Source organism: Papio anubis, chromosome 9 (genome assembly GCF_008728515.1).
Source record: "Papio anubis isolate 15944 chromosome 9, Panubis1.0, whole genome shotgun sequence".
Taxonomy (NCBI): domain Eukaryota; kingdom Metazoa; phylum Chordata; class Mammalia; order Primates; family Cercopithecidae; genus Papio; species Papio anubis.
Genome location: NC_044984.1, coordinates 69,679,094 through 69,692,220, shown reverse-complemented (window position 1 = coordinate 69,692,220; position 13,127 = coordinate 69,679,094). Strand labels below are relative to the sequence as shown.

Below are 13,127 nucleotides of genomic sequence, written 5' to 3'. Positions count from 1 at the left end.
AATTTTGCAATCTTAACCATATTCTTACCTTTGTCAAGTCACAAGACATAGGTAAGAATTAAAAACATATTGAGTTGATTTTCAAAGATGCCTGCCATAAGGATGGTGAATCTTTATTTTTATCTAGTTGCAAAGAATAGCAAAGTTATTCAAAAGGAAGAAGACTTCTATGGAAAACTAGTTACAATAGATAGATAAAGAGGTAAGGAACATTACTAGTTTTTTGTGACAATGATAGAATAAATTTTTTTCATTTTCCAAATAAACAAAAAAGGGAAGAAAATACTGATTTACTCCATTTTGAAAATAACCCAAGGAATTTAGACACAGAATAAATTTTGACAACACAAATTTCGGATCTCATTTATTTTACAACTTTATTAGCAAAACGTACTAACGTATTTTGTAAATTGATGTATCAATTTTTTTCATAGGCTTGTTCTAGCCAGAATCAATAGTTTTGCAAAATATATTTTACTGGCTTTTTTTTTTCCTGAGAGGCAGCAAAAGTGCAAGAAAAATCACAGTGAACTGAGAATTTAAAAATGAGTTTTGGGAGGTCGAGCTGGGTGGATCACGAGGTCAGGAGTTCAAGAGCAGCCTGGCCAACATGGCAAAACCCCGTCTCTACTAAAAATACAAAAATAAGCCGAGCGTGGTGGCATGTGCCTGTAATCCTAGCTACTTAGGAGGTTGAGGCAGGAGAATCGCTTGAACCTAGGAGATGGAGCTTGCAGTGAGCCGAAAACAACACCCCGGTGCTCCGCCGGGGGGAAAGGGGGGAACCCCGTTTCCAAAAAAAAAAAAAAAAAAAAAAAAAAGAATTTTGCTTTCAGCCATCTTTGTGGTTTTGGTGAGTAAGTGACAGATCAATTCTGAGGTAGTTTCCCACTTAATGAAATGAGATAAAGTGAGAAGATTAAAAGAGCATTTTTCCTTTTGAATGTTTTAAACAATTAATAAAAAATACAACTAAAATATATATATTTCCAAAAAATCATGTTTAACAATTTGACTTATGAATAACTAACTACACCATTAAATTCTATCTAAATTGTGACTTTTGGGGGCTTTTGAGATGGTGAGAATAAATATTCACTATGTAGGTTTATGATGTATTGGTTTCATTAAAGAAATTAGATGCAATATTAATATGAACATTGGATGTAACTCCAATGTGAATATCAATAGGTGGTAAATGCAATAAAATTTTCTCTTATTTTGTTTGGAACATTAAGCAAGATATAGTTGTTGATTTTATAAGAATATAACCATTCCTAATTATTTAACCTTAAGTGTAAACTAGTCAATAAAGAGTAAGCTCCCCTTTCTGATCTAGCAATATGAAGGGAGAAGGGGCATTTGAGAACCGGCTTTTCTTTTTTTGCTTTACAGCACAAGAGAAGACAAAGGATATATAAAAGCTATGACTCAGCCTTGATGCCATATTATTAGGGATATTGCATCTTTTTTGTTGTCAGGACGTCTGACACTTGATTCATTCTTTCAATTTTCCCAGTAGTAGCCAAACCATATTCTTTACCAACATCTTTCCTGATGTCCTGGAGAGTGTCTAGACTTAGAACATCCTGTTGTTGAACGAAGAGTGAACATAAAGGGAACGTGGAAGTTGCTATTATTTGTTCACTGCACCTCTGATAAGAACGACTTGTTTTAAGACCCTATGTATTAATTCAACTTATACAAATGGGTAAGTCTAGAGAAGAAGGTGAGCTATTTATATTGCTTAAACAGGCTTTCCTAGGGGCTTAGTACCATGTCTAGCATTAAAGTTTGGCCGAAAGGTGAATTTTAGACACATTTACACTTCTACCTGAAATAATTTTAAAAATTGGGAAAATGATAGGAAGTAATGGTTTTCAAGACATTAGGCAACACAACGTAATACCCCTGAGATTTGGGGGAAAAAAGATGGAAACTCTGTAATTGTCCTTGTATATTGCCTGGAGACAGTTTCTACATTATGGCTCAGAAGAAGTTTGATAGACTCTCATAGTTGAGAGAGTCTGATTGAGAGTCTTGGGGAGACCAAGGATGCAGAAGTTTAGATGGCATAGTTCTGAAGAGGTGAGAAATGCACAGTGACACACTAGAACAATGTGCAGAGGGTCCTCATCATCTATTCAGCAAAGTACTAATCAAAACATGCATGTGAAGAAACTAGTCTAACCCATTTACAAGAACTAGAGGAAATAATACCAAGGTTTACACAAAATCAGAAATTGGACCCATTCCCACTTTCTGAATTGGACAACTTCATAATTCTCAGTGTGTTAGGTAGAGTATGCAGAAGAATCTGGCCTGGGTAGTGAGAGATCATTATCAGCTCTGGACTAAACACTACTTTTGCCGGGTGCGGTGGCTCAAGCCTGTAATCCCAGCACTTCGGGAGGCCGAGACGGGCGGATCATGAGGTCAGGAGATCAAAACCATCCTGGCTAACATGGTGAAACCCCGTCTCTACTAAAAAATACAAAAAGAACTAGCCGGGCGAGGTGGCGGGCGTCTGTGGTCCCAGCTACTCGGGATGCTGAGGCAGGAGAAGGGCGTAAACCCGGGAGGCGGAGCTTGCAGTGAGCTGAGATCCGGCCACTGCACTCCAGCCTGGGCGACAGAGCGAGACTCCGTCTCAAAAAAAAAAAAAAAAAAAAACCACTACTTTTATTCTACCTAACATATTTTTAAAGCAGGAACAAAGAGGATCGAATATGTCGCAGGTAACTTAGCTGTACCCAAAAAGATAGCTCAAGAATATTTATAGTATACAGATGAATACAGCACCCAACAAGGCAAAATGTACAATATTGGGAATATAATAAAATTTACCCAACATGATATGAGGGAATAAAATTTGATGCATAATGAAGAGAAAAATCAATCCATTGAAACTAACACAGAGTTAACACAGATACTAGAGCTAGCAGGGAAAATATTAATTATTACAACTCTATCTCAGATGCTTAAAAAGCTAGATGAAAGAGCAAACATATTAGGTATAGTCATTGAAGATGTAAAAATATTAAATTTGTAGAGATACGAACTTTAAGGTGCAAGATGGAAAGCAAACTGAATGGGATTAACAGGAGACTAAACATTACAGAAGAATAGATCAACAAACTTAAAGATGCAGCGATAAAATTACTTGAAATTAATCACAGAGAGAAAAAACCAAGAAAGAAAGAGACAAGAGCATCAATTTATGTGGACAAACTTCAAGTGACTTTCTACATGAGTAACTTGAAGAGAAGAGAACTTCCCACTTCGAGGGAAGAGAGAGAGTGAGAGAAAGAAGTATTTTCAGAAACAGTGGCCAACATTTTTCTAAATTTGATTTAAGCTATTGACTTATGACTTCAAAAAGGCCAGTGAACTGCAGCACAAGAAACATACAGAAAACTTTGGTATATTATTATTAAATTGCTCAAGACCTATGATAAGGGAAAAAATTTAAAGGCAGCCAGAAAAATAAAGGCACTTTACACACAGAGAAATAAATTCTGGCAATTAAAATATACACAAATAAGAACTAATCAATAAAGATGTCAAATATTTACCTGTGTATAATGGCCACAGACTCTGGAACATGACAGACTATCAATATCATAAAATTCGCTTTCATTGTACCAAGCCGTAATGGCAAGCCTTGGTGTGAATGACTTTATTCCACCTAACCAGATATTTTCTCCAACATATTCAAAAGCTGCATAGCATTTAAATGATTTATCCAAACAGTTGTTATGTTCAAATTTGCACTCGTCTGCCCATGCTTTAGCCATCTTTGCTAAACCTTTATCCCAAATCTGAAAGATAAAAATAATTTAAATTGAATTGTGCATAAATATCTGCATTAAATTATTCTAATGATTGTAATCAATTAATTTTTGCTTACATTTATTATTTTAATAAGATGTAGTTTTTCTTTGGTATTTATTGTGTTCACAGTTAGTCATTTCTCTGTAGTTCTACTTCAGAAATACTTATTTATACTCACTCTATGACAGTTCATTGTTATATTACCAGTACTTAGCAGATGGCCTGATACATTAGAGTCACTAAAGAAATAAATCGGAATGTGATTAAAATAATCCAGAATTCAAAGTCTAGTAATTCAGAAGTTCATGTTAATTTATTGCAATTAAAGGATGAATACACATTGATAATTAAAAAGGGCAGAAAACTAGGAATAGAAAGAAAATATGCCCTTAATTTGATCAAGATAATCTACAAACAGACAAAAATCTTATAAAATGGTGAAATATTATAACTTTCCCTCAAGATTAGGAATAAAACAAGATATCTGCCCTCGTTATTTCTACTTATTATTTTACAAGAAGTTAGGAAGTATAATAAAATGCATGAGTTGTAAATACATAAGACAAAACACGTTAAATGTATTGGGATTGGATCTATCATTATTCATAGATTACATGACTGGATGCATAAAAATTTAAATTGATACATAATAGTATAAAAATAAATGAAATTATCAAAGTTGAAAGATACAATGAAAGTATGCAAAAATCTATTATATCTCTATGTATATTCTACAAATGAATAGCTCCAAAACATCCAATATGTATTAATAAATTTAATAAGTGATATACAAGACCTCTATGCTGAAAACTGCAAAAACGTAACTGAAATAAATTTTGAAAGACTTAAATAAATGGAAAGATATAAAATGTTCATGGACCAGAATATTCTATATTGCAAAAGAATATTGATTATGACATATAATTTTATTTCTAATCAAATTCCAAGTAGCTTTTTTGGGGTGGAAATTGATTACAAAATGTATGTGGAAATGCGATGTTCCAAGTAAAGCTAAGACAATCTTTTAAATATAGAATAAAACTGGAGAATTTCTCTCCCATATATCAATATTTATCATAAAGCTACATTAAGATATTGTCATATTGACACAAGGGTAGACAAATAGCTCAATGGAACAGAACAGAGTCCAGAAACAACTCATGACAAAAGCAACAGGCTTAATGTGGGTATAATTGCCAAGGTTATTTTTAAGCATCTTTATTTTTAACTAATTATAAATTCACAAGAAGTTACAAAAATAGTACACAGGGGTCCTGTGTAGACTTCACCTAGTTTTCCCAATGGTAATGTTTTTTGTAACAATAGTATAATATCAAAATAATAAATTGACATTGGTATTATCCACAGACTTTTTAAAGATTTCAACAGTTTTACTTGCATTTATTTTTGATTATGTGTAGGTTTATGTGATTTTATCACATGTATAAATTGAAGTAATCAATCCCACAATATCTAGATACAGAACTGTTTCAACGCCACAAGGATCCTTCATACTATCCCGTTAAATCACAACCACTCACTACGCATACTATCTTTAATCCCTGGCGATCATCAATATGTTCTTCAGTTCTGTAATTTTGTTATTTCAAGAATGTTATATAAATAGATGGCAAGGCCTGGTGGCTCACGCCTGTAATCCCAGCACTTTGGGAGGCCAAGGTGGGTGGATCACCAGAGGTCAAGAGTTCAAGACCAGCTGGCCAACATGGTGAACCCCATCTCTACTAAAAATACAAAAATTAGCCAAGTGTGGTGGCTGGTGCTTGTAATCCCAACTACTCAGGAGGCTGAGGCAGTAGAATTGCTTGAACCCAGGAGGCAGAGGATGCAGCGAGCCAAGACCGTGACATTGCACTCCAGCCTGGGTGACAGAGTGAGACTCTGTCTCAAAAAAAAAAAAGAAAAAAGAATGTTATATAAATAGAATCCTATGGTATGTATCCATTTTGAGATTGGCTTCTCTTCACTCAGCATAATGCCTTTGAGAGCCATGGAGATGTTCCATGTGTTGATAGTTTGTTCCATTTTATGACCAAGTCATATTCCATAGTGTAGATGTACCACAGTTTAACTTTCATCTATTGATGGAAATTTGGATGTTTACAAGTTTGAGCTATTACAAACATGTATAGAGTCACTAAACTCCTGTTTCTCAAGAGCATTGAATTGGGAGTATCCATAAATGTTTCTGAGCAGATTTTTATGTAGCAATAAGTTTTCCTTTTTCTAGGAAAAAAGGAAAAGGAAAAAGTGCCCAGCAGTGCAATTGCAAGTCTAAGTCATATGTAAGTGTATGTTTAGGTTTTTTTTTTGTTTTTTTTGTTTTTTGTTTTTTTTTGTAAGAAACTGCCAAACTATTTCCTAGAGTGGCTATACCATTTTGCATTCCCACCAGAAAAGTATGACTGATCAATTTTCTCCATATCTTCACCATATCTTGCTATTGTCATTATTTTTTATTTTTTCTTTCCTAATTGGTGTGTAGTGATATGTCCTTGTGGTTTTAATTTGCATTTCACTAATGGCTAATGATGTTTAACATGTTTTCATGTGCTTATTTTCCATCTGTATATCTCTGTGGTGAAACGTTAGTCTTCTGTTCGTTTTCTAATTGATTTTTTTTTTTTTTTTGAGACGGAGTTTCGCTCTGTCGCCCAGGCTGGAGTGCAGTGGCCAGATCTCAGCTCACTGCAAGCTCCGCCTCCCGGGTTTACGCCTTTCTCCTGCCTCAGCCTCCCGAGTAGCTGGGACTACAGGCGCCTGCCACCACGCCCGGCTAGTTTTTTGTATTTTTTAGTAGAGACGGGGTTTCACTGTGTTAGCCAGGATGGTCTGGATCTCCTGACCTCGTGATCCACCTGTCTCGGCCTCCCAAAGTGCTGGGATTACAGGCTTGAGCCACCGCGCCCGGCTTTTTTTTTTTTTACTGTTGAGTTTTGAGAGTTCTTTCTCTAGACAGGAGTTCTTTCTTAAATATATAGTTTGAATATCTTTTCTCCTAGTTTGTAGTTTGTCCTCTCATGTTCCTAACAGGGTACTTTATAAAGTAGAAGTTTTTTACTTTGATGGGGTCAAATTTGTTGACTTTTTAAAAATAGTTTTTGGTTTTGAAAAAAATCAAAATAATTCATTATATTAGGAAGTTTCATCTAGCTCTGTCCTGAGGATTTTCTCCTGGTTTTCTTCTAATAATTTTATGCTTTGCATTTAAATTTATGATTCATTTTGTGATAATTTTTGCTTTTCAGGTCAAAGTTTTTTTTTTTTTTTCTTATAGGTATTAAATGGTGTTTCAACACCATTTCTTGAATAGACTGCTCTACTGAACTACTTTTACACCTTTGTCAAAAATCTACGCAGAGGAAAGGAAGTCATTTTATGAAAAAGATACTTGCACATACGTTTATAGCAGTACAAGTTGCAATTCTAAAAATATGGAAACAGTCTAAGTGCCCATCAACCAATAAGTTAATAAAGAAAATATGGGGTGTATATATATATATTTATACATATATATACAAAATATGTGTATATAAAATATACACATATTATATATATGTAATGGAATACTACTCAGCCATAAAAAGAAACAAAATAATGGCATTTGCAGCAACCTGGAAGGAGTTGGAGACCGTTATTTGAATTGAAGTAACTCAGGAATGGAGAAAGAAACATTGTATGTTTTCACTTATAAGTGGGAGCTAAGCTATGAGGATCCAAAGGCATAAGAATGATGGACTTTGGGGACTCACTGGGAAGAGTGGGAGTGGGGTAAGGGATAAAAGAATGCACATTGGGTACAGTGTACACTGCTCGGGCGATGGGTGCACCAAAATCTCATAAATCACTAGCAAATAACTTTTCCGCTGGGACAACGGGCTAGCCATATGCAGAAAATTGAAACTGGGCCCCTTCCTTACACCTTATTCAAAAATTAGCTCAAGATGGATGAAAGACTTAAATGTAAAACCCCAAATTATAAAAACCCTAGAAGAAAATCTAGGCAATACCATCCAGGACATAGGCATGGGCAAATATTTCATGATGAAAACATCAAAAGCAATTGCAACAAAAGTAAACATGGACAAATGAGATCTAATTAAACTAAAGAACTTCTTTACCGCAAAAGAAAGTATCATCAGAGTGAACTGACAACCTACAGAATGGTACAAAATTTTAGCAATCTATCCGTCTGACCAAGGTCTAATATCCAGAGTCTATAAGGAGATTAAATAAATTTAAAGAACTAAACAACCCCATTAAAAAGTAGGCAAAGGCCATGAACAGACACTTCTCAAAAGAAGACATACATGTGGCCAAAAAACAAATGAAAAAAAGCTCAACATCACTGATCATTAGAAAAATGCCATCAAAACCACAATTGGATACCATCTTAGGCCAGTCAGAAACGCGATTATTAAAAAGTCCAGAAACAACAGGTGTGGGCAATGTTGCAGGAAAAAAAGGAACATTTTTACATTGTTGGTGGGAGTGTAAATTAGTTTACCCATTGTGGAGGACAGTGTGGCAATTCCTCAAAAATCTAGAGTCAGAAATACCATTTGACCCAGCAATCCCATTACTGGGTATGTACCCAAAGGAATATAGATCATTCTATTATAAACATACATGCACATGTATATTCACTGCACACTATTCACAATAGCAAAGACATGGAATCAACCCAAATGCCCATCAATGATAGAATGGATAAAGAAAATATGTGCTACATATACACCATGGAATACTATGCAGCCATAAAAAGGAATGAGATCAAGTCCTTTGCAGGGACATGGATGGAGCTGGAAGCCATTATCCTCAGCAATCTAATGCAGGAACAGAAAACCAAACACCACATGTTCTCACTTATAAGTCGGAGCTGAACAATGAGCACACATGGACACATGGGGGGAATCAACACACATTGGGGCCTGTAGGCAGATGGGGGTGGGAGGAAAGAGAGCTTCAGGAAGAATAACTAATAGATGTTGGGCTTAATATGTGGGTAACTGGTTGATCTGTGCAGCAAACCACCATGGCATATGTTCACCTGTGTAACCTGCACATCCTGCACATGTACCCTAGAACTTAAAAATTGAAAAAAAAAAAAAAAACTTTTCCATGCAACCAAATAACACCTGTTTCCCAAAACTATTATTAAAAAACCTACAGAATAAAATGGAAAAAAAAATGAAATAAAATGATTTGATGTAGCGTTTTGCCAAATGGTTTTCCTGACTCTATTCAGATGATCATATAATTTTTCTCATTTAATCTATTAAGAGTGGCAATTTGTAAATAGCAATTAAATTCCCCCAATCCAAGTTGGATTTCTCACAGTTTTTTCATTTTCTGGGGAGTTTTCTGTTAATGGTATTTCTAGTTTTGATCCTGATTGTGTTGATTAATTTTCAAGTCCTAATCCAACTTTTTATTCCTGAGATAAATCCCATGATATAATATTCTTTATATGTGTTGCTGGATTCAATTGATTATAATTTTGTTGAAGATTTTTTGCATCTACATTGAGCTATAATTTTCTAACCTGTAATGTTTTGTCTCATTTGGTGTCAGGGTAAAACTTGGCTCATAAAGTTACAAAAGGTTTTCTCTTTCAGTTTCACAAAAAGATTTGTATAAGTTTGGTGTTGCTTTTTTCTTAGAATTCACGTGCATTTTCTGTTAAGAATATTTTACATTACATAATTAATTTATGTAATGGCGTTAAGACTATTTAGATTGATGAAGATGCAGACGAATGATCTCATTAATAAATTGGTTAAATATCCCTGTTAAAAGATTTATATTGGGTTCAAAATCAGTCTCTAACCCAGGATTCTTTCATTTGTACAAGACAAAGAAAATACAATAGTAAAAAAATAATAATAGAAATCAAAGAAATAAAAATAATGAGCAATACTTTTATTAGGCAAAGTTCAAGGATTTAATGTTACTTTATAAAACACATAGTACAGAATGTAATATTTATGAGACTTTATGGGTTAAATAACATGGCATCCATATACGAAATAAAAATTCTAATCTTGATGTAGGTAGTTTCACTGACATATACATACATAAAAAAATTGTACATTAAAACTAGTGCATTTTATGCATTTATTCACTAGTAATCCTTCAATAAACAACATATCAAAATATTGTGTCAATTTTATAAAATGTTGATTTTCAATACATTTGTCTATTTATTTTCTTTATGTTGTGAAATTCATTAGTATAAAGTTGTTCAAAATATTCTCTGTCTATCCATTTAATGTTTGGGGCTTTTTAAAAGTGATTTTCCATTCCTAAAATTTATTTTTGAGTTGTGTCTTTCTTCATTAATCTTTTTTTTTGCTACTGGTTTATCAATTTTATTAATATATAGTTTTAAAACCAACTTTTCATATTATTGATTTTTGTCCATCATACTTTTACTTTCAATTTCCTCAAATTATGATTATCTTTAGTTTTTAAAAAAATTTTCTTGTGCTTAATTTACACTTGTTTCCTACCTTCTTGAGTTGAAAGAATAGGTCTTGATTTTTAACTATTCTTCTTTCCTAAAATATTCATTTAAATCTATACATATGCTTCCAAACACTTCTTTTGCTATATCCCACAAGTTTTGATATGTTGTGTTTCCATTAACATTCAAATCTAAATTATAGTAATCTCTATTGTTATTTCTTCTTTAACTTATGGACTATTTAGATATGTTCTGCTTGATTTCACATTTTGGGAGATTTTCCACACTTTATTTCTAGTTTAAGTCTATTTTTTTTCAGAAAATATAGAACAAAATTTCAAATACTTTTAATTTCTTGAGACTTGTTTTGTGGTTCAGCATATTGTTTATATTGATGAATGTAATGCATACTTGATAAGAATTTGTATTTTGCAGTGTGGTATAAATTGTTTAATGTCAATTAGGTAAAATTGATGTTCAAATCTTTTTTATTTTTACTGATTTTTACCTACTTGTTCTCTTATTCACTAAGATTAAAATCTCTATGACTGTTTTGTCTCTTTCTCCCTTTACTTTTGACAATTTTTGTGTATTCAAATACATTATTACATTTATTTGCATTGAAGATTGCTGTGTCTCATGTTGAATCGGCCCTTTTATTATTCCTTAATGTCCCCTTTTATTTCTGGTAGTTCTCCTTGTCTTAAAATCTACTTTGGTAGCTATAAATATAGCTACTCTATCTTAATTTTAGAGTTTGCATAATGTATTTTTTCCATCTTTTTACTTTAATCTATTCATGATATGTTTCTGTTACAAAAGCATTAATCCAGTCTAATAATCTTTATTTTTAATTAAAGTATGTAGTAGTCATTTGCATTTAATATAATTTTAACATGGTTAAGTTTTAGTCTACCATTTGCTATTTTTAATTGATTCCCTCTTTGTTCTTTTGTTCCTTGTTCCTGTTTTCCAAAAATTAATAAAGGACTTTTAATATTCTATTTACTGGATTTTTAGCTCTACTTCTTTGTATATTTTTAGTGGTTATTCTAGATATAAAAACATGCATTCTTAACTTCTCACAGTCCATCCGGAAATATTTATTGTGATTCTTAACAATATAAGGAAGTTTCAGCAGAATAATTCTATTGACACTTCACTTCATTTTTAAGGCATCGGTTATAATGTGTTTCTTTTCTACATTATTATAAACCCCACAATTCATTGTTATCACATTTTGCTTTAAAGAGTCAATGAGTACAAAAGAAATGTAAAGAACATTTATTATATTTAACCCCACATTTACTCTTTTTTTATCATACAATATACAATAAAACTCTAAAGGTATCACCCATATTACTACTAATATTAGTATTTCTGAATTCAGTTGAAGATTTATTTCTAGTTAATTTATGCCTTGGACAACCCCAAGCTGGTAAACATTGTATGTTAAAATATCTTAACAATTCTGCATTAAAGAGATTAGTTTATTCTTGTTTCATTTCTGATATCTATTTGAATCTTTCTCCTCCTTCAAAATATAATTTTCTTATACAGTAGACTAGTACAGTTTTGACCTTATTTTAATGCCTGAGTTGTGATTTTATCATTACTTTTATTTTGTTTTCCACTGGATAGAAAAGGAGAAAGCTGGAATAGACATGAATTACACTGTATCTATATCTGCATAGTACATAAAATAGACTAATACTATCAACGTTTATGCTCATAATGATGCATTTCTAAACAAGAAAGAGTTATAATGCAAGGGAAATTTCCAATCACACAATTCATAGTCAAATATTTAACATTTTGTAAGTTCTATGGATTATTTTAATAATCCAATGCTTTTTATGCTTATTCTTCCATAGAGTACTGTCTTTTGCCTTATTTTCTACATGATGGAGGTCTGAAAGGACACAATTAGTTTAATGTTTTTGGAATTAAATTTCATGCATTTATTATTTTTCATGAAAACGACCATCTGATGTAATTCAATTCCTGATTTCAATATTCTCATCCTTGTAATATTTTTTCAAATAATACTACACATAAAGTTTTGTTTTGATCTTGGATTCATATGATATAAAAATAAGTAAGAAAACAAGAGAATCTCCATTCTTGGGCTATTTCTTTGATATCTTGTATCTTGGTTGTGGGTGATGCAAGTGCTAGCCAAAAAATGGAGGAAAGGAAACAAAATAATCCTGTGTTAAGTACTTATAAACTTAGTGGTGCAACAAAGCAACTTCCAAACACCGCTCCAGCATCCCCACCTTCGCGGCAAGAGACAAGGAACAGCTTTAAGTTTTCCTTTCTTGTTCACTCCTATGACTGTGGAGGAGACACCCCAGCCAAGGTGCGATTTTCTTTTTCTTTTTTTCTTTTTCACTGCCTATATATAAAGTCTGCACTGAATTAGTACAAGTTAAGTTTGTAAAATTTACCACCCAGATGCCTTAGGATGAGTCAGGGATTTAAGAGCCCAGCCCTGGTTCTTTCTCACCATGTATTTCATGTTGGCCGCGGGAGGGTTGACTTTGCCACGCCATTCGTTGTGGCCATCGAGGCAGTTGTTTATAAAGTTTGGGTCAGTGATGGATGGGATTTTGGTACTGGCTACCAAATACAGACCCAAGGTCCATAAACAACTGAATTTCTTCTTCAGAGCCATGGAAGGAGGTGGACGATACCCTGACTGCGCGGACCAGTAACGGCTGCGGCAACGATTTCCCCTCCCCGCCTCCAACCCCCCCCCCCCCCCCCCGCCCCCCACACCGCACCACGATCTCCCTTGGCTCCA

The 13,127-nt window shown here is 33.5% G+C and overlaps 1 protein-coding gene across 2 annotated transcripts in view; it reads right to left on the bottom strand.

Moving 5' to 3' along the window:
• The window catches only part of GLIPR1L1 (GLIPR1 like 1), a 38,238-nt gene extending 25,169 nt beyond the window's left edge, over positions 1-13,069 (bottom strand). The window contains exons 1-2 of one of the 2 annotated variants that reach the window (XM_003906796.5): positions 12,831-13,069; positions 3,576-3,821 (exon numbers count right to left, since the gene is read on the bottom strand). In XM_003906796.5, the coding sequence (XP_003906845.1) occupies positions 3,576-3,821; positions 12,831-12,998 (414 nt within the window). In that variant the 5' untranslated portion in view covers positions 12,999-13,069. The remainder of the gene's footprint in view (positions 1-3,575; positions 3,822-12,830) is intronic. The other variant, XM_003906797.5, reaches the window with a different exon arrangement.
• Between the last annotated feature and the right edge of the window lie 58 nt (positions 13,070-13,127).